Source organism: Ictidomys tridecemlineatus, chromosome 15, assembly GCF_052094955.1.
Source record: "Ictidomys tridecemlineatus isolate mIctTri1 chromosome 15, mIctTri1.hap1, whole genome shotgun sequence".
In the NCBI taxonomy this organism is placed as follows: domain Eukaryota; kingdom Metazoa; phylum Chordata; class Mammalia; order Rodentia; family Sciuridae; genus Ictidomys; species Ictidomys tridecemlineatus.
The window spans coordinates 14,083,785-14,104,197 of record NC_135491.1 but is presented as its reverse complement, the minus strand read 5'-3'; the positions used below and the strand labels follow the sequence as shown (position 1 = coordinate 14,104,197).

Here is a 20,413-nt window from a genome sequence, read left to right as displayed (position 1 = left end):
TACTAGACAATACCGAGATGTCAGCCCCTGTGTCTATTATTCCTAGAAAATTTTTATTTATTATTTCTAAGTTTTAATAAAGGGCATTCTTGTCGTACTAATTGTGACCAGTATACTCTCTCCGGCAGTTTAGAAACTGAATCTACCAGCAAGTGCCTTTCTGAGACACAAGGCATTAATATTAATTGGGCAAAAGTATCCTTTGGAGTGAGCTTTAGGGCATAATTTGATTTTACAGTAACATATAACTGTCCTTTAAATTCTGAATCTATCACACCAGGTATCACCTCGATGGCTCCCTTTAAATTATTACGTCCCAAAATTAAACCTACAGTATTATCAGGAAGTGGCCCGAAAATCTCAGTAGGGATTTGTTCTGGCCCCGTTTCAGGATTTAACTCAACTGTCTTTGAGGGTCCTAAGAAAACTGTCTGTGATCTCTGTCCCTGTCCCGGTAAAAATCGCGGACTGTCCTGGTCGGCGCCAGTGACGTCACACTCTGCGACCTCCCTTAGAATTTCCCGTATTGTTGTTCTGCTCTCGCTAGGAGGAGATGATGGCGGCGAGAAGGCGGGCTGATCCGCGCCATCTGAATCCTCCGCATGGGGCTGCGAATTTAAGTTCACATTTTTAACCTTTGGCTTGGCCCCTAATGCCTTTGTTTTTAAATAGCTTAAGGGAAAGGGAATTAACTTGGCCTCAGGCTAATTCTCCATTTGAATAGACCTAACAGCTCGTTGAATGCCTTTTAAAAGGTCCTCAGGGGGCCACGAACTCTGGCCCATATATTCAAAAAGACAAACTTCTAGAGCCGTCCAGTTTTCTGTATATTTTCAATGCCTCCAGGTAGTTCATTAGAAATACAAACTCTCTGTAACTTCCTTCCTAATTTCTCCCAAGTAAGTAAATTTGGAGACTCTTGGTCACAAAACCAAGGACAATATTCACTTACAATCTTTAAAAATTGTAATAACTGAGTTTTCTTTATCTGTTTTCCTTTCTGATTAATTATACTGTCTAAAATAGCCAGGTACATTTCCTTATCCGTAGAAGTTGAATTTCCCATTTTAATTAATTTAACGTCTCTTTCCTTCAATAACTCCAGGTACTTTTGTGACTCAAATGTCACCTCTTCCTTTATCTTTATTCTTATCTTTATAGCGCGCTCCCACTCAATCTAACTAATCTAGAATGCCCCCCTCGTGGGCTCCAATTCTACCACGCGGCCTGCGCAGTGGTTTCATTAATGAGGTTCTAGGCATAAAGTTAGTTAGAAGAGATCAAAATAAAACACAAAGACTCAGTTACCTTATATCTATTGCTAGGTCCGAGACGGCTCCCCTCTCTGGTTCACTCCTCTAGCCGCCCAGCAGGGCAGCAGGGATTACTCGGGGCTAGCAGGAGAGAGAGAGTTTGAACATGCCTGGGAGTAGCCTTTTATTGTGGAACAAGAGATTCAGGGGAGAATTCCATCCAATGAAGGTTGACGGGGGGCTGCACTCCAAGGTCAGGGTCAGTGATTGGGTGTCCAGGGTCAGTGGTCAGGCACACCCCCACACGGATGGGCTCTCTCATCAGGAAAGGGCCGGGAAAACTTCGACACAGCCAAAGTGCCTCAGACCCTTAATGGGAGTCACCCAATCACATGTTAGAATGGCTTCCCACAGATAACATCTGTAAAGACTTTTCAAATTAGGTCACTTTCACAAGTACCAGGAGTTAGGACTTGGATATATCTTTTCTGGAGGCCACTATTCAACCCACTTCATCTATGAATAAAGACTTATTTTTTTCCTGAAGTTTATTATTTTCCTTTCTTACTTTACCAGCAAGAACCTACAATATAATTATTGGAGTTTGAGTATCTGTGGAATGAATACTAAAACCCAGCTGATGCTTAATATCTTAGTATTATTCTAGTTGGCAGAGACAATCAATGGTGACTGTACACAGGGGAGAACCCTTAGGTCAAGGTAACAAATAGGTGATTGAAAAATCAGTTATAAAAATGACATTTTTCTATTCATACATTTGGCTGATGTAGCTTGGGTATACTTTATTCCTTTATAGGGGAATGAAATAAGCATATTTGTTGAGAGATTAGAATCAGATATATATTTTGGGAAATTATGAATATACCAGTTATTATAATTAGCTACTTTCCTCAGTAACTTGTGTGCAATATTTGCTTTTATTCTGGCTGTGTTATCTTTTGAATCCAGTGGTGTATTTGTTCTGCAGTTATTTAACATGTCCCGGATTCAAGCTTATTCAGTGTCAGGAATTGAAACAGACATCTATAAGTCTCTAAGTATAGACACAAATAAAATTCATACAATAAGTTAGAAAATATATAATTGAGGAAATTCACAGAACTGTGTGCTGGAATATAAAATCAAGAACATGGACTTAGACGTGGTTATCAGGGCAGTCTTCCTGAGGAAGTGACTTAATGTTAAATGATTGAGAAAAGGTGTTTTCAGACTCAAACTTCAAGTGGATCATACCACAGCTATACTCATTCAATTTTACAGATTGTGACAGCTTTTGAGCTTAACAGCAGAGCTAAGTAATTATGACAGATACAACTTGTCTACAAAGCCTAAAACCTTCACCATCTGGCCCTTTATAGCAAAATTTGCTGAGTCTTGCTTCAAACCTTTAAGTCTGTTATTTCAGATCACTTTTTATTTCTATTGAAAGATGTAGCCCATCATTGCACCCTCAACACAGAAACTAGCATTATTATTTTTTTTTTAAAACAGATTTCACCAAGAAGTTATTTCCAGAAAAGGATGTTTGTGAAAAATCTCAATTTCAGACAGTGGAAAAAAGTGAAACCAACAATGGGGATACCATTTTCAGAGATGGATTGCAGAACAAGCGTGAATTTGAGAGAAAAGAGGAACATCAGATGGGATGCATTAGTCAAATGATAATCCAAAACCAAATCTCTCTTCCTCTACAAGAGAAAATTCATCCTAGAGAGAAACCATATAAATGTAAGGAATGTAAGAAGGCCTTTAGACAACAGTCTTACCTTATTCAACATATGAGAATTCACACTGGTGAGAGACCTTATAAATGCATGGAATGTGGAAAGGCCTTCTGTCGAGTGGGAGACCTTAGAGTACACCAGACAATCCATGCTGGAGAGAGACCCTATGAATGTAAAGTATGTGGGAAGGCCTTTAGACTTCACTATCACCTTACTGAACATCAGAGAATACATTCTGGTGTAAGACCCTATGAGTGTAAGGAATGTGGGAAGACCTTTAGTCGAGTTAGAGACCTCAGAGTACATCAGACAATTCATGCTGGGGAGAAACCCTATGAATGTAAAGAATGTGGGAAGACCTTTAGACTTAATTATCAACTTGGTGAACATCAAAGAATTCACACTGGTGAGAGGCCCTACGAATGTAAGGTTTGTGGAAAGACCTTTAGGGTACAACGACATATCAGTCAACATCAGAAAATCCATACGGGTGTAAAACCCTTTAAATGTAATGAATGTGGGAAGGCCTTTAGTCATAGTTCATACCTTGTCCAACATCAGAAAATTCATACTGGTGAGAAACCCTACAAATGTAAGGAATGTGGTAAGTCCTTCAGTTTTTATGCAGAACGTACTCGACATCATAGAATTCATACTGGTGAGAAACCCTATGCATGTAAAGACTGTGGGAAAGCCTTTCGTCTTCGAACAGAACTTACTCGGCATCACAGAACTCATACTGGTGAGAAGCCCTATGAATGTAAAGAATGTGGGAAGGGTTTTATTTGTGGCTACCAACTTACTTTGCATGTGAGAACTCATACTGGTAATGTTCCTTATGAATGTAAGGAATGTGGGAAAACCTTCAGTAGCCGCTATCATCTTACTCAACATTACAGAATACATACTGGTGAGAAACCCTTCCTGTGTAAGGAATGTGGGAAAGCCTTTCGTCTTCAAGCTGAGCTTACCCGGCATCTCAGGATTCATACTTGCAAGAAACCTTATGAATGTAAGGAATGTGGGAAGGCTTTTATTCGTAGCAGTCAACTTATTTCACACCAGCGAAATCACACTAATGAGAATACCTATGAATGTCAAGAATGTGGGAAGATTTGTAGTCGTCGTTATAATCTTATTCAACATTATAAAATTCATACTGGTGAAAAACCCTATGAATGTAAAGAATGTGGAAAGTCCTTTCGTTTTCAGACAGAACTTACTCAACATCACAGAATTCATACTGGTGAAAAACCTTATAAATGCAAAGAATGTGGGAAAGCCTTTATTCGTAGCAATCATCTTACTCAACATTACAGAATTCATACTGGTGAGAAACCTTACGAATGTAAGGAGTGTGGGAAGACCTTTAGTCGTCACTATCGTCTTACTCAACATTACAGAATCCACACTGGTGAGAAACCCTACGCCTGTAGTGAGTGTGGAAATGCTTTTATTTGTAGTTATCAACTTACCTTACATCAAAGGATTCACTCTGGTGAGATTCCATATGTATGTAAGGAGTGCGGGAAGACCTTTAGTCGTCGGTACCATCTTACTCAGCACTTCAGACTTCATACTGGTGAGAAGCCTTATGAGTGTAAGGAATGTGGGAATGCCTTTCGCCTTCAAGCAGAACTTACCCGACACTATGCAGTTCATACTGGAGAGAAACCTTATAAATGTAAGGAGTGTGGGAAGGCCTTTAATGTCAATTCAGAACTTACTCGACATCACAGAATTCACACTGGTGAAAAGCCTTATAAGTGTGAAGAGTGTGGGAAGGCCTTTATTCGTAGTGACCAGCTTACTTTACACCAGAGAAGTCATACTAGTGAGGAAACACTATGCATGATGTAGAGGATACCATGGGTTCTTGAAAATGCCTTTTACATTGAGGATTCGTAATGTATTTTTACATATTAGGGAATATGTAGGAATCACTTTTGCTTCATATTTACAAATTATTTTACAATGTAGGTTTTTAAAGTTTAAAAACCATAACATCACTCAGTCTTGGTTCAGGTTTAGCAGATTGATTCTGGCACAGTGCAGCTCAAGCCATTGAGAACTTTTTCCCCCTCACAAGCTGATGTTGAGCAGTACTTCTGTAAAGTGCAAGAACATTGGTTTACAGGGGGACGGGGAGGAAATGGAAAGGAACACTATAAAAGCTCCATTTTTCTTATTTAAAGCCATAAATCATCTGTCAGATTGCTATAAATTTCTAAACACTTGCTCCCACTGTCTGGCCCTTAACTCATTGTAGGCCAGAAGCAAACAATTCGTCCACATGGTCCACACTTTTAGAACTAGAACAGAAGATGATTGTTGATGAAATGAGAGTAGGAAGGACTTCAGCCATAGCACATCATTGTTCTAAGTCATAAGTTCACTTCTGCCTGTGCAGAAGTTGGTAAGACTCTTCCCTTCTGTGCCTCAGTTTTAAAATGGTAGTAATAGTATCTACCTAGTAGTATTTTTGTGAGGATGAAATAAAAATGGGAACTTTTAGAAGAGTACTTGAGAAAGCATGTGCTTAATATTACTGTTCTTATTTTGTTATATTTAATTGTAGATGGACACAATACCTTTATTTCTATGTGGTGCTGAGGATTGAACCCAGTGCCTCACAAGTGCTAGGCAAGCACACTGCACTGAGCTATAGGCACAGTCCCTACTATATTATTTTTATCACTAATGGTACCATTAGTAAATTCACTTAAAAGGAATACTACATGGGTGAACTTAAAAACCACACATTACCTTTCATTCAATAAATGTGAATAACCAGATAAAATCCAGTAAAAGAGAGTGAACTTCTATTTCCAAAGGCAGAGCTCATCTTTGAAAATAGGAAAAAGAAATCTCTAGATTTCATGAATGTAAAGATGACAAGAGTAAAGATTTTAAAGAATCAGGAAAGCTGTAATGCCTTTTCATGACCCAAAAACAAGATATGCTATAATTTATAATTTCTTCCCATTAATTGGTAAATTAGAAGCTACCAAAAGACTACTGTTCATTCAGAAAAATTAAGATAGTATAGTGACCCCTGGTGTGTCCTCACCATGTTCAGTAGTAATTAATATATAATTTGCTTTATATCAATATGACATTTACACCGTCTTTGTTGTAATATTTGAATATAAATGGATGTCATGATTCGTCAACCTTTCAAGAGTAAAAGCTGCCTTCTACTTAATCACTACATAGCTTCACAACTAAGGAGATTAATTATTCTATAATCTCTAACATTCGGTCTCTTTTTTCTATCGTGGAACAGTTCAAGAGTAGCCCTTTTCCCCAATGTTATCACATTGACTTTTTTCAAAGTTTAGGATAGTTGTGTAGAATATTATAAATTTTTTTCTCATTGTTTTTTCAAAATATTTTTAATGTGCTCATTTATCCCCACTATTTCTCACGAATCGAAGTTAGAATTAGAAACTCAGTGAGGTTCAGATTAAATAATTTGACAAGAATACTTAATAGGTGATATTTGTATTGCAGTTGTAATCCATTAGTTGGTGTACAGTGTCACAGCACTACATTGTCCTTCATTGATTCACTTGATGCAGCAGATTGTACTTTCCAAAGAGCTCTACACCAGTGCATCCCGTTCTATATGCTAACCTTACAGTGTGATATTGCACTCTCCCGTCAAGAGGTAGGATCCATGTTCTTGCCTTTGAATCTGGGCAGGCAGTCCTGTGTTTGTGGCAGAAGTGACACTTCATGAGTCCCAAGACTAACTCACAATAGGCAATATGGCTTCTGACTAATATACTTGGGATGCCAGACCTTAGGAAAGGTCCAGATAACAGGTTCTGATTAGAGTCCTGATTTATATTCCAGACAACAGCCTCATCAGGCACCAGGTATATGAGTATGTACAACCTTTAGATGATTCTAACCCTTAGCTTTCAAGCCAGCCCAACTGGTACCAAGTGGAACAGAGACAGCATTCCTCTGCCTGCCCAAATTGCAGATGCATGAGTGAAATAAATATTGCTTTAAGACACTAAGTTTTGGAACAGTTTGTTACACAGAAATAGATAATTATCATATAAACCAAGCAATTCAATTACCATGTTTCTTTGCTTTGGCACACTTGAAAATGATGAACTTTGAAGGTATGCCCCAACACATAGATGCCCTCAGCAAAGGGTGGAGAGACCTACTGGCTCAAGACACTGGAAGAAATCTTATATAAGATAAAATAGCTTTTAAAAAGTCACTAAAGACAAAGAGGGACATTATTTAATTGATAAAAGAGTAATCCCCTCAGTAAAATAAAAACAATTATGGATAAATATGCCCCTAACAAGACACCACATACATGAAACAAAAATTTGGAGGTAAAAATAGTTAATAAGATGGAGATTTCAACTCCCTATTCTCAATCATTTAAGGAAATCCAGCAAGGATATAGAAGACTTAACATTCTTTAAACAATATGCTGTAGTCTATAGGTCAAAAATTTTAATGAAGACCTAAGTATATTCTCTGATCACAATTACATATCACTAACTCAGGAAATTTGGTTAATTTAAAAAATATTTTTGAATTTCCAAAAACATTGCTAAGTGAATCAAAGAACACCATGTGAACAAAAGGAAAGAAAATGAACAATTGGAAAATATTTTGAATGAATATGAAAAAAAAAATCAGCTTATGGGAGAAGTAATGGGAAGTTGAGTTTGGAATCAAAAGACTGAGAAAACAGCTATCAGATCAGAGATAAGGGATGGAAGGAATGCACAGATTCAATGTTAAAGGTCAGAGACTTGTAGAGACTCAAATTCTAGCTACTAAACTAGAAAACAGAAATTATTTGTTAACCCAGAACCCAGAACTTGCACCATCAGATAAGTCTGGAAACAGTGGAAGAATTGAAAATCAGTCCCGAGTTTAGCTGCAATAGGAGATAAAGCCACCTAATGAACACGAATTGATGCGTTTTTCAATTTGTTAGTGGAGAACTTTGGTAGGCAGTCATTGTGCAAAGATCATTTTTAAACTTACACGTGAGGAAGCAAATAGATCTCTGCAGCTTCATCCCACCAATATATGGAATGCCTTTTCAATAGGCTGGCCCTAAAACCTGTGTAAATAGACTGAGCTTAGGCCTCGGATCCCCCTTCTCCTGACACACACAGAGTCAGGGTAGAGCAAAGTGTACAACACTTCCAAAGAGTGTAGCTCCTCGGGGGGCAGTGAATGTATGCAGCTGCACTGTGCCTCCATCAAGAGCCTCTGTCAGGCAGAGTGGTGCCTATGGAACAGTATATAGCTCCACTCCTGGTTGTTATTGTAGCTCCATTCCTGGCCGTTATTGACCACACCACCAGCCCTCCATAACCTAGCCACAGTCCCACATTCTGGCCATTAGCCGCTGTCACATACACGTACCCCAGCTGCAGCCCCACACCCCTGCCTCTCGCCACCACACTGCACCCTGCCAGCCCCTAGCCACCAGCTGCCATCCTACACTCCACCTGCTAGGCTACACCATCCTCTACTGTATGCCATTTTACCCAAAGAACTGAAAACTATGAAGGTGAGCCCACATTTGTTTATATTAGAGTATGAAAAAAAGTCTCCATTTTAAATTTCAGCAAGGAGCAAATCTTGACTATTGTTGCATTAGCTGTTTTTTTGTATTTAATTTTAAAAATCTTTAAGTATTTTTTTTTAGTTGTGATGGACCTTTATTTTATTCATTTATTTATATGTGTTGCCGAGAATTGAACCCAACGCCTCACACATGCAAGGCAAGTGCTCTACCACAACCCTGGCCCCCCAATTTTTTTTTAAAGAGAATTTTTAATATTTATTTTTTAGTTTTCGGCGGGCACAACATCTTTGTATGTAGTGCTGAGGATTGAACCCAGGCCGCACGCATGCCAGTCGAGAATGCTACCGCTTGAGTCACATCCCCAGCGCCCCCCCCCCAATTTTTAAAATATTTTTTAGTTGTAGTTGGACACAGTACCTTTATTTTTATATGGTGCTGAGGATTGAACCCAAGGCCTCACACATGCTAGGTGAGCAGTCTAACACTAACCCCAACCCTAGCCCCTGTTTTTTTTATTTTGTTGTGTCTTCCCTCATTGGTTTTTTATGATTCCAACTCGTTTGATGTATTCTTTCAATTGGGGTTTTCTTGCTACTACTTCTTTCTTTCTCATATGTATTCCCTTTCTCCCTTTTTTCTGCCTCCGTTTCCTTTCTCTTCTTTTCCCTCTTCCTGCAGTATAATTTAGTATGAAGTATAGCATCATTAATGCTCGATTTTTTTAGCATATTCTATATTTTACACCCACTCTCATAGCACATGTTGATATTTAGTTTGCTTTTAAATTACCACTGTTACTGTCAGTTACTTTCTCCTCTCAAAGTGGTGCTGGTAGTTGAAATTAGCACTTTGATTATTTTAGTATCAATACATCCAACTGGCATAATCACTGGGCTGGAGGTAATTTTAAAGAGATAAATGATCACTAGAAGACACTAAAAAAAAAAAAGTCCATCACAACAGATGTACAAATATAGGATCTCAGCAAAACAAGGAAACAATACAAGTCACCAAAAAGTTGACAAAGTCAGACATTGAAGTGAATGAAATGCCAGAAAAAGAATTCAAAAATTGTTAAAATGATCAGTAAATTAAACGAAAATCTAAACAATGAACTAAGGGGGAAATATGGGTTATGAATATGCATTTCAATAAAGAGATTCTGAAAAAGAATTCTGCAAAGGCAAAGCACAATAAGTTAAACTCAGCTGAGAGACTCCAACAGATTAGATCAAATGGAAGAAGTTCAGAGCTTGAGTACAAGGCAGATACTCTGGAACATTCTGACAGTAGTAAAGACAAAATAAGAAACTGATCAAAATATCCAAGAACTCTGAGACATTAAAAGACTTAATAAGGTGCATAAGTACAGAGGAAGAAGCAGAGATATGGGCTAATTGCATTGATAGTCTAGTCAATGAAATAATACTATTAAAATATTCTGAACTTTAAGAATGAAATGGACATCCAGATACTGGGGGCATTTAGAATCCCAAACAGATAAGACCAGAAAAGAAACTCCACAACACACTATAATTAAAATGACAAATATTCAGAATAAGGATACAATTTTAAAAGTCTCAAGAGAGAAATGTCAGGTCACACTTAGAGATAAGCCAATCAGAGAAACATTGGATTTCTCAACAGAAATCCTAAATTCCAGAAGACTTGGAACAATGTTTCGTCAAGACCTTAAAATAACTGCCAACCAAGATTGCTCTGTCTAGCAAGACTATTCTTCAGAATCCAAGGAGAAATAAAAACCTTCCGGGGCTGGGGATGTGGCTCAAGCGGTAGCACGCTCGCCTGGCATGCGTGCGACCCAGGTTCAATCCTCAGCACCACATACAAAGATGTTGTGTCCGCCGAAAACTAAACAATAAAAATTTAAAAAAATAAAATAAAAACCTTCCAAGATAAGTATAAACTAAAATAACTCATGACTATTAAGGGAGAATAGCAGATGAAACTTAAAGAAATCCTACATTTAAAAAAATGTGGGGTAAAAAGAGCTTGGGAAAGAATAAATCTCTTAGATGAGCAGTAAACAAATGAGAATTAGAAATCAAAATATCAGGAAATAATAAACACATCTTTATAATACTGAATGTAAATGACCTCAATTCTCCAATTAAAAGACAATAGGCAGGCAGACAGGATTAAAAAACAAGACTCAACTCTGTTCCCTTCAAGAGACATCTCATAGGCAAAGACATGTTCTGGCCAAAAGCAAAAGGATGCAAATGATACTTGATGTATTTGGAACCTGAAAGCAAGGAAAGCACCTACTCTCATATTCAACAACCAGGTCAAAATTAATCAGAATATACAGAATCATCACACAATGGTATAGGGAAAAATACAACAAGAAGATAGTAAATATTTATGCCCAAATGTTGGTAAACTTAATTATATAAAACAAATGCTACTTGATATCAAGTCTCAGATCCTGATATGATAGTACTCTGTGATTTCAATACATGTTTTTCAGCAATAGATAGGTCACCCAGACATGAGATCAGCAAAGACTCATACCTAAAAAATACTATAAATCAAATGGACTTAACAGACATCTATAGACTACTTCATCGAACAAGAGCTGAATACACTTTCTTCAACTATTCATGGAAATTTCTCCACCGTAGGCCATATTTTAACCTGCAAAACAAGTCTTAGCAAATAGAAAAATTTTATATAATTCCTTGCATCTTATCAGATCCTAATTGAATAAAATTAGAAGTCAGTAGCAAGAAAATATACAGAAAACTATATAAACAAATGGAGATTGAATAATGTACTTTTGAATGATGAATGGCTTTAGAAGAAATCCAGAGAAATTTTTAAATTCTTAGAGTCAAACAAGAATATAAATATAATATACCAGATCTCTGGGACAGAGTAAAGGCAGTTCTGAGAAAAAAGTTTATAGCTGTGAGTTCCTATATTTTAAGAAAATCTGGAAAATGCCAAATAAATTGCCTAATAATATATCTTAGGGTCTTAGAAAAGCAAGAACAAACCAATTTCATATGTGGGAAGCCATTTCTGACATGTGATTGGGTGGCTCCCATTAAGGGTCTGAGGCGTTCTGGCTGTGTGGGAACTTTCCCAGCCCTCTCCTGATGAGAGAGCCCATCCGTGTGGGGGTGTGCCTGACCACTGACCCCAGGGGCCCAATCACTGACCCTGACCTTGGAGTGCAGTCCCCTCTCAACCTTCATTGGATGGAATTCTCCCCTGAATCTCTTGTTCCCCAATAAAAGGCTACTCCCCGGTGTGTTCACTCTCTCTCCTGCTAGCCCTGAGTAATCCTTGCTGCCCTGCTGGGCGGTTAGAGGAGGGAACCAGAGAGGGGAGCCGTCTCGGACCTGGCAATAGAAATAAGGTAAATGAGTCTGTGTGTTTTATTTCAATCTCTTCTAGCTAACTTTTATGCCAAGAACCTCATTAATGAGACCATTGCGCTGGCCGCATGGTGGATTCAAAACCAGTTAAAGGGGCCTTGTAGCTCAGTGGCAGAGTGCTTGCCTAGCATGTGTGAGGCACTGGGTGCAATCCTCAGCACCACATAATTTAAAAAAAAAAAAAACAGTAAAAGGAAATATCAGTCAAAATTAATAAAATGTAGAATAAAAATACAAAGGTTAAAGATAACAAAGAATTGGTTCTTTGAAAAGATGAATGAGATTAATAAACTGTTAGCCAAATGAACCAAGAGAGAAGAGATGAAAAGGGAGATATTGCCCCAGATATCTCTGAAATCCAATAAATCATCAGGAATTACTTTGAAAACTTACACAGCAAAATATTAGAATATCTAGAAGAAATGGATAAATTTATAGACATGTGACCTACCCAAATTGGGCCAAGTGGATATAGAGAACCTAAACAGATAACCAGCAATGAAATTGAAGCAGTAATAAAAAGCCTTCCATACAGTACAGTAGCATAACCTGCAATTACAACAACTCAGGAGGCTGATTGCAAGTTCAAGACCAGCCTTAGCAATTTAATGAGGTTCCGACTCAAAAAAAAAATCCATTGCATCATACCCTCCATTGCATCATACCCTCCATTGCATCATAACCTCATGTTTTACATACACACACACACACACACACACACACACACACACAACCCCACCACCACCAGCACCACCACTCCCCAAAAAAACACAATTTTCCAACAAAGAAAAGCCCAGGACCAGTTGGATTCTCAGCTGAATTCGACCTGACTTTAAAAGAAGAATTAATGCCAATAATACTCCTTAAATTACTCCATGAAATAGAAGAGTATAGAATACTTCCAAATTCATTTTAAGAAGCCAGTATCACCCCAATAATAAAACCAGAGGAGACATCAAAAAAAAAAAAAACAAAACTATAGACCAATATCCCTGATGAACATTGGTGCAAAAAAAAAATCCTAGTAAAATATTAGCAAATAAATATTTAACAACAAAAACTATACATCATGATCAGAACAGTCCAACTAAGCCAGGCAGTAGAGGTCAGGATAGTAATAACCTTTGGTATTGGCGACTTCATTATAGAATTAAAATAGATCCTGAGATCTTGGCATTATTCTATTTCTTAATCTTGCTTTCATAAGAGTGTCATGAAAATGTAATGATCTGTACACTTATGCTTTGGACCATTTTTTAAAAATTCATGTTATACTGTAATAAAATGTGGAGGAAAACATATCAAATAAATAAGATCCTAGAGCTGTTATAAATCTCATCTGCACTAGAAGGTAGAGAAAAGATTTGATACATGTTTGGAGATTGCAGTTATCTCAGAAAAGAAAAAAGGCAGATGTACAAAATAATATATTGAGAATTTAAACAGTGTTCACTACTTTCACAGTTAGGACACCAATCCAAGTCACTAGCACACCTCTTCTGACCCATTGTGATTTGCCTTCTGAAAAGTCTCTCATTCTTTGTTCTACTGAGCCAAGAACCTGATGGTAAAGATCGTTTATGTCAGGATTCAGTCAGCAGTAGAACCACTAGGAAGGTGATGGATGGAATGTGAGGTTTATTCTAAGGAACAGAACTTCTGCAATTATGGGAGCTGGTGAAGAAGTCTGTGGGATGCTGCTGGCTTTGTCTCCGATGGCCTGAGATCTCCATGAACTGTCAGCCTGTCAGTCAGGTTGAAAAGCTGGACATGAAATTGGAGAAAATAAATATGAACTGGACCCCGTGTCCACCTCCAACTTCTGTCACAGAGGTGACCTACAGAAGCCAACGGCCTGCTGTGGGTGGCACATAAGCCTGCTCCAGCAGTGCAAGAAGCTAAATAAGCTCTGGTAGGAGCCATAGTGATGCAGACACAACTGGGACATCATGCTAACAGCATGAGTCAGCAGATAGGCAGTCCCATGCCAAGAGTTACAGCCACACCAGGGGTCCACTCTGACCTTCAGAGCATATGGCTGCTGCTTCACTTCCAACTGCTAAATATAGTACCAATGTCTCTGTGGCCTAAAACCATTCAGGAAAGACTTCTGGAAACACTTCCAGTTCAGCCAAGTTGCACAGTATAAAAGCACCAGCTATCCTTTCAAAAAATAAGTCCTATCATGTCGTCCTTCTACTCAAAATCTGCTAATGGTTCCCTATCTGTTTTAGGGAAAAGGCCAAAATAATCATGCTATGTACAACATTTTATACAAGCTGCCACTTTTAAATCCTGATACTTCCTTACACCTGTTTGTTCCCTGCAACTATACTGGTACCTTGCTATATGACAGGCACCATAAAAATTGAATAAAAAAATTAAAAAGGCTTTATTCAGTCATTTCTCTGCGTAGTCCCTCTGCCCTCTGTGTTCGAGCCAAGGGCTATGTGCATTACTGAATTCCGTCATGTCATTCTACACTCTGCTCAAATATCAGCCTCAGGAAGAGATTTCCTGCACAGAGTATTTGAAACCAGTGCACCCAGGGTGCTCCTTCATTGCACCCCATTGTTTGTCAGCAGGACTTTTGTCACCATCTGAAACACAGCTTCATTTAATTAGAGCAAGTAGGAACGCTAACTAGTGACTAGGTCCCAGTCTCTTCACTCTCAAATTTCCCTTTCAGTTCAGCCCTAAGCTCCTGTTACTGATCTATCTGGTTGAGAGTCAAAAGCGTGTTCCCAAAACAAGCCCTCCCCGCAGCTCTTCCTGTGCATGTATGTGACACACACCAAGTGTAATTCAGGTGCCCTAGAGGTGATGTGTGCGCATTCTCTACAAAGTCCAGCCTCCCCAGTTTCTCAGTATCAAGAGCTGCCACTGTCATCCATCCAGTGCTCAAGTGAGACGAGTCACCCTCCAATCCAGACTTCAAGCTCCTCTTCATGAGGCCATTGCCGAGGTCAGTGCATACCTCTTCCTAATAGTGTCTTCTTCATGATCTTTATCATCTGCATCACAGCCATTGTCCCCTCTCACCTAATTCCAAAAATTCTCCTAATCCTTTTGCTCTTACACTGTGAACTTAATAAACAATGGTCATTTTTAGACAAATCAGATACTTTATTAGTACCCCCTTTGATTAAAAAAATATATATATATCCTTTTATTGCCTGTAATTACTGTTGGGATTTCTGGCACAATTTCCTAGCCCAATCTGTACAGACCTGACAAATTATCATTGTATTCAACAACCTCAACTCATGCTAAATTCTCTTGTTGACAGACAAGGCTCATAGGATTTCTTTTGGTCCTGGTATGTTCTGTGGGCTTTTGTGCACATCCTCTTCAAACATTTTGCATTAGGTGCCCACTATGACTGGCTACTCCTCCATAATATCCAGGAAGCTCCCTACACTGCCGATACAAAGAAAATTACAACAAATGTAGCTTAAAGGTCTTATTTGGCATTTATTTGTGGTTCTAGACTCAATACCTCATTCCATAAAGTAGAATGAGTGTTCTGATACACTGAACTCCCCTGCTCAGCTCAGGAGTTGGCTTTATAAACAACAGAGCGTAGAGGAAAGCCAAGACAGAACAAAAAGGGGGTTGGTTCTTTCAGTTGCTTTTCTTCTAAAGGTCAGACTAGAAGTCTTATCATGCCTACTAAAGTGAGTGTCTGGGAATTTTGCTATTATCTCTCTCTCCCAATTTCTTGAAGGGTCAGATAAACAACTCCGCTTTGGCTTCATGATGTGGCACTTCAGTGCGAGTAATTCTGTTTTGGTTTGGTCTGTTGGGCCTAGTGTTAGAGCTCAGTCCAAATCAACAGCTTCCTGAACATTTAACAAAATGAGATCCTCAATACAATGACCTGTGCAAATATAGACATTTGAAGCAGACCAGGTACTCCCACCCCAAAGACCCTTGCCACAATTAAGTTTCACATCAGAAAAATTTTTTTTCTTTACAAAAAATATGCAGAAAGCTCACTGACATTCTATTGAGTATTGTGTTTTGTGTAAGATATGGAAAATGGCAAACCCCAAAATAGTGTGGTCTGGGAAGAGGGAGTGAGGAAGAAGGCCAAACACTGATAACATTGATCCTTCACCAGTACACCCCTTACAAGTGACAAAGACAATCCCTGGGGAGGCGATAGCCATCAAGCCTAAAGTGACAGTCTCTGCCAAAGCATTAATCCTCTCCCATATAAATCCCTTCCCAGTGACAGCACAACGGGACCCTAAAGGGAAAAAGATAAGTACTGAATGCTGACCCCCAGGCCCTCAGATCCTCCATTCTTCCCCAAATAAAAACATCACCCAGTAAAAACAAATTTCAAATTCTCACAGCCTGTTTCCTGAGTGCCCAAACTGACACGCTCTGTCAATAATTAAAATCACCTCTCAGTGGAGCATTTACAAGCACAGATTCCTCCTTTGGCCAGTGGCTCATTTTCCATCAGAAAAGCAGGTCTACCAGATGCACGACTCCACTGCTGAGTAAAGGCTGTGCTGATCTGTGAAGTCTGCACCCAGCTCTGTCATTGTGTGAACAGTTTGAAGCTGCTTCTTCCTTGAAATGACAGTTTGCATCACAGTTTGTGATAGTCTGCCGTCAAGCTTGTTGTGCAAAAAGATACAAGATTTTACCAAGAAAACAGATCATGAGACCTCTGTCTGGCTTCCTCCTCTCATGTAACCATCCTATTGAATATAAATCTAAAAGAATTTCCAGACTCAGGGTCCAGAGATTTGTAGGCATTAGACCCTCTGGACCACTGCAGCTTAAATAAACCCACTTCCTGAATTTTTTTTTTTCAGGTGTCCAGCCTCCTTTGTCCTCCATCATTATTCCCATTGTCCCTTCTTTCACATCTGGATTTTCCAGACTTCATTGTGGCAGACACCGTCCCTGTTCACCACTGCACACAAAACAGCATGATACAGAGGTGGTACTTCACAGCAAGGGGTGAACTGATGAGGGAATATTGATGCTGCCATCAGTACTTGATTAAGTCCAGACACTTCCTCAGCAGGAGGAGCAGAGCTTGAAGATGTGGGTATAATTTCTTAAGAGCAAAAAGGGACTGAAGGTTGGAAAGCTGGATGCTATAATCACAGTGGCGTTTGCCAGCCATGACTGTGGATTGTTAACATAAAAAGCATAAATTTCAAAAGCAGCAGAGAGGGAATAAAATAAGACAAAAGTGCTCACAAGTGTCAGGATGGGTTTTATGGCCCTGGTCTCTGGGGATATTGAGGGAGATTGTCCAGTGCTACGAATGTACTGGACTTGCAGTTTGTGCCTGTGAAGGAAAAATAACATGGTTCCACTGGCCCAGATCATGAATCCCAAACAAATAACATCCACAGAGGAGAAAATAAATGAAAATACCGATTCTGCAATTGTGTTAATAAAAAGACGAAAGCAATATCTAAGATTTGGATGCCCAGTGATATTTCTGCTATGGGTTTGGCCAGTCACTTTCATGGGAACAATAATATTTACTATCAAATGAAACATCCAGCTCAAGAGACAGGTAGAATTAATATGCTTTAGGGCTTTGAATTTGAGTTCTACCCATCTGGGGTTTGTGGGGTTGATACTTAAGGCCTGGAAGCCACCTAAAAGACAGATGGTGCTGAGAGAATTTCCCCAGGCCACCCGGTAAAAATAAAAGACAAATTTACATCCAGTATCATCCAGGAAGTACCGCAGCCCGAAGTCTGCCATGGCCTGAGGGATTCCTCCACAGATAATCCACAACATATTGGCTAAGGCAAGATGGTGGACCATTTGCTCTAATGGTCTCATCCTTTGCTTCCTAAAAAGAGAATAAATATAAGGACAGAGGAGCGGAGAATTCCCTGTGATTCCTATTCCAGTCTGAGTGATGATGGCCAGTCCCATGGCCACATTCACAGAAAACATTCCCTCAGTGACTGAGCTGTAATACGTTTACTCAGATCCAGGAACCTGGAGACAAACAGAAGAAACACATGAATTTTTTAAGTACAGTTTTCACTAAAGCCTCCTTTACTTGACTGCCACATGTAAAAATGTCATCCATGAAGGTATTTCTCTCCTCATCACCTCCTATACCTCTTGTGGTACTTAAAACTGAAGTCATCTCATTGGGTTCCCCTATGTATCTCACACAAAGTCAATTTAAAAATATACAAGGTCCCTGTGTTCATAGATCTTATAACTTGTTTTCAGTTCACATCTAGAGTCTAGAATATATTACTAGAAGTCAATTAGTATCTGTTCTTTGAAGAAATGAATAAACAAATGGAGTGGTTATTTCCATGTCAAAAATCATCCTCAATGCAAATGAAAACTACAACAAGACTCCATCTCACTTTAGTTAGAATGTCCATCATCAAAAACCAAAGGGAACAAATGCTGGCAAGTGTGTGGAGAAAAAGGACACCTACAGACCCCTAGTTAAACTGTAAATTCGGCAAGGCACGGAATCCCAGCAGCTTGGGAGGCTGAGGCAGGAGGATTGAGAGTTTAAAGCCGGCCTCAGCAAAAGCGAGACACTAAGCAACTCACTGAGACCCCATTTCTAAAATACAAAATAGGGCTGAGGATACGGCTCAGTGGTAACATGCCCAAGTTCAATCCCTGTACAAAAGAGAGAGAGAAGTGGGGAGAGAATGTAATTAGTAAAACCTCTATGGAAAACTGTAGAAGTTTATAAAAAAAACAAAAAATAGATCATATGACAATATGATCCAGCTGTCCCACTCCTTGGTGCACACGTGAAGGCCATGAAGTAGTATACAAAAGAGATACCCTCATACCCATGTTTGTTATGGCACAATAGCAAAGATGTGGAATCAGCCGAGGTGCCCGTCAACAGATGAATGGATAAAGTATACACACATAATGGAGAATTATTTGTCCATAAAGAACAAAACCCTGCCATTTACAGGAAATGAAGGAGCTGGAGGGCTTGTTAAGTGAAGTCAGACACAAAGAAATAAATGTTTTCTCATCAGTAGAAACTTAAAAGGGTGTGAGGGTAGAAGAGGGACTATTCAGGACTGGGAAGAGGGCTTGGGAAGAGAAAGGGTGGATGGACTCCATCTATGCACAACTTATGTGTATATGAATATATAGTAAATCCCAATGTATACAATTAAGATGTGTTAGTGATTTTATAATAAAAATAAATACCAAAAAAAGGCATTCCAAATGTTTTTCTATAATGAAAATATTTGTTCATGTGGGAGGCAGATTTCCTACTCGATAGGTTAAAATGCTTAGTGAACTAAACTTAAGAACTGTTATTTTAAACTTTATATCAAGGACAAGTATCACAACACATACCTATGATCACAGTGATTTTGGAGGCTGAGGCAGGAGGATCATAAGTTTGAGGCCAGCCTCAGTAACTTAGCAAAACCCTGTCTCAAAACAAACAACTCATATCTTTACTTCATTGTTTTTCTGACTTGGTCAACAACAACAACAAAAGTAAAAATAAGCAGGGGGTACTGGGGAAATAGCTCAGTTGGTAGAGTGCTTGCCTAGTATGCACAAAGCCCTGGGTTCAATCCTCAGCACCACGAAAAAAACAAAAAAACAAACACAAAAAACAGGGAAAAAAGTTATCCCTCTTTGAAAGTTAGATGCTTTTGAGTGTAACAGTTGAAGAATATTAAGATATTATAAAAGTACTAAGATAGTAATTTTTCCAACTCTAACACAAATGACAAAAACAAGAATACATGATACATTTTAAACATTTCAAAAATCTTAGGAGTAAACTAGATCAGTAATATGCTAGAAAAATAAAAGCAAGTATCACATAGTGATGAAATAGTGAATGGAATAAATTTTCACATTCTTTGATGAAAGGGCATAATATGGTATCAAGATTTGAAGTTTCCTCAGGGTAATCTGTAAATTGATCTCAATATCAACATCCCATGAGAATTTGTTGGGAAATGGATAATGCATCAAATTTTACCTATATTATACAAGAAAACCCATGTCATTTTTCCACTTATTTTCAAACATGCAGAAACCAAGCCCTTTAAAATATATATTTATAAAGACTTACTGTTCTGATAATACAGTTCAGTGGTAGAATGTTTGCCTAGCACATGTGAGGCCCCAAGTTCAAGCCCAATACTATGCCAAAAGAAAAAAAAATATTTGCATTCTGATATGTTCAGACTAAGTTGCTGTTTAAAATAATGAAGTGGATGAATGCACCTAAATTTTCTAAAACTATACAGCAATGAAAGTAGGCGAGACAAACAGCCAAACGTAAAAGTGGTACAGAATGAAGTGTCTTGAAAAAATAGGAAATTCAAAATATGAAAAAAAAAAACCCTGTTCAGTATGAAGAAATAGAAAACTGGTGAATGATTTAGAAAGTCCAAAGTTGAACTGCCAAATCAA

At 38.6% G+C, this 20,413-nt stretch overlaps 1 protein-coding gene across 6 annotated transcripts in view; it reads left to right on the top strand.

Moving 5' to 3' along the window:
* The window catches only part of Znf546 (zinc finger protein 546), a 76,544-nt gene that overhangs the window by 20,624 nt on the left and 35,507 nt on the right, over positions 1-20,413 (top strand). For 5 of the 6 annotated variants that reach the window (XM_078032063.1, XM_078032065.1, XM_078032060.1 and 2 more), the window contains one exon: positions 2,766-14,374. The exons of the other annotated variant lie outside the window; for it this stretch is intronic. In XM_078032063.1, the coding sequence (XP_077888189.1) occupies positions 2,766-4,858 (2,093 nt within the window). In that variant the 3' untranslated portion in view covers positions 4,859-14,374. Of the gene's footprint in view, positions 1-2,765; positions 14,375-20,413 lie in introns of those variants that run through there. 6 annotated transcript variants of the gene reach the window in all.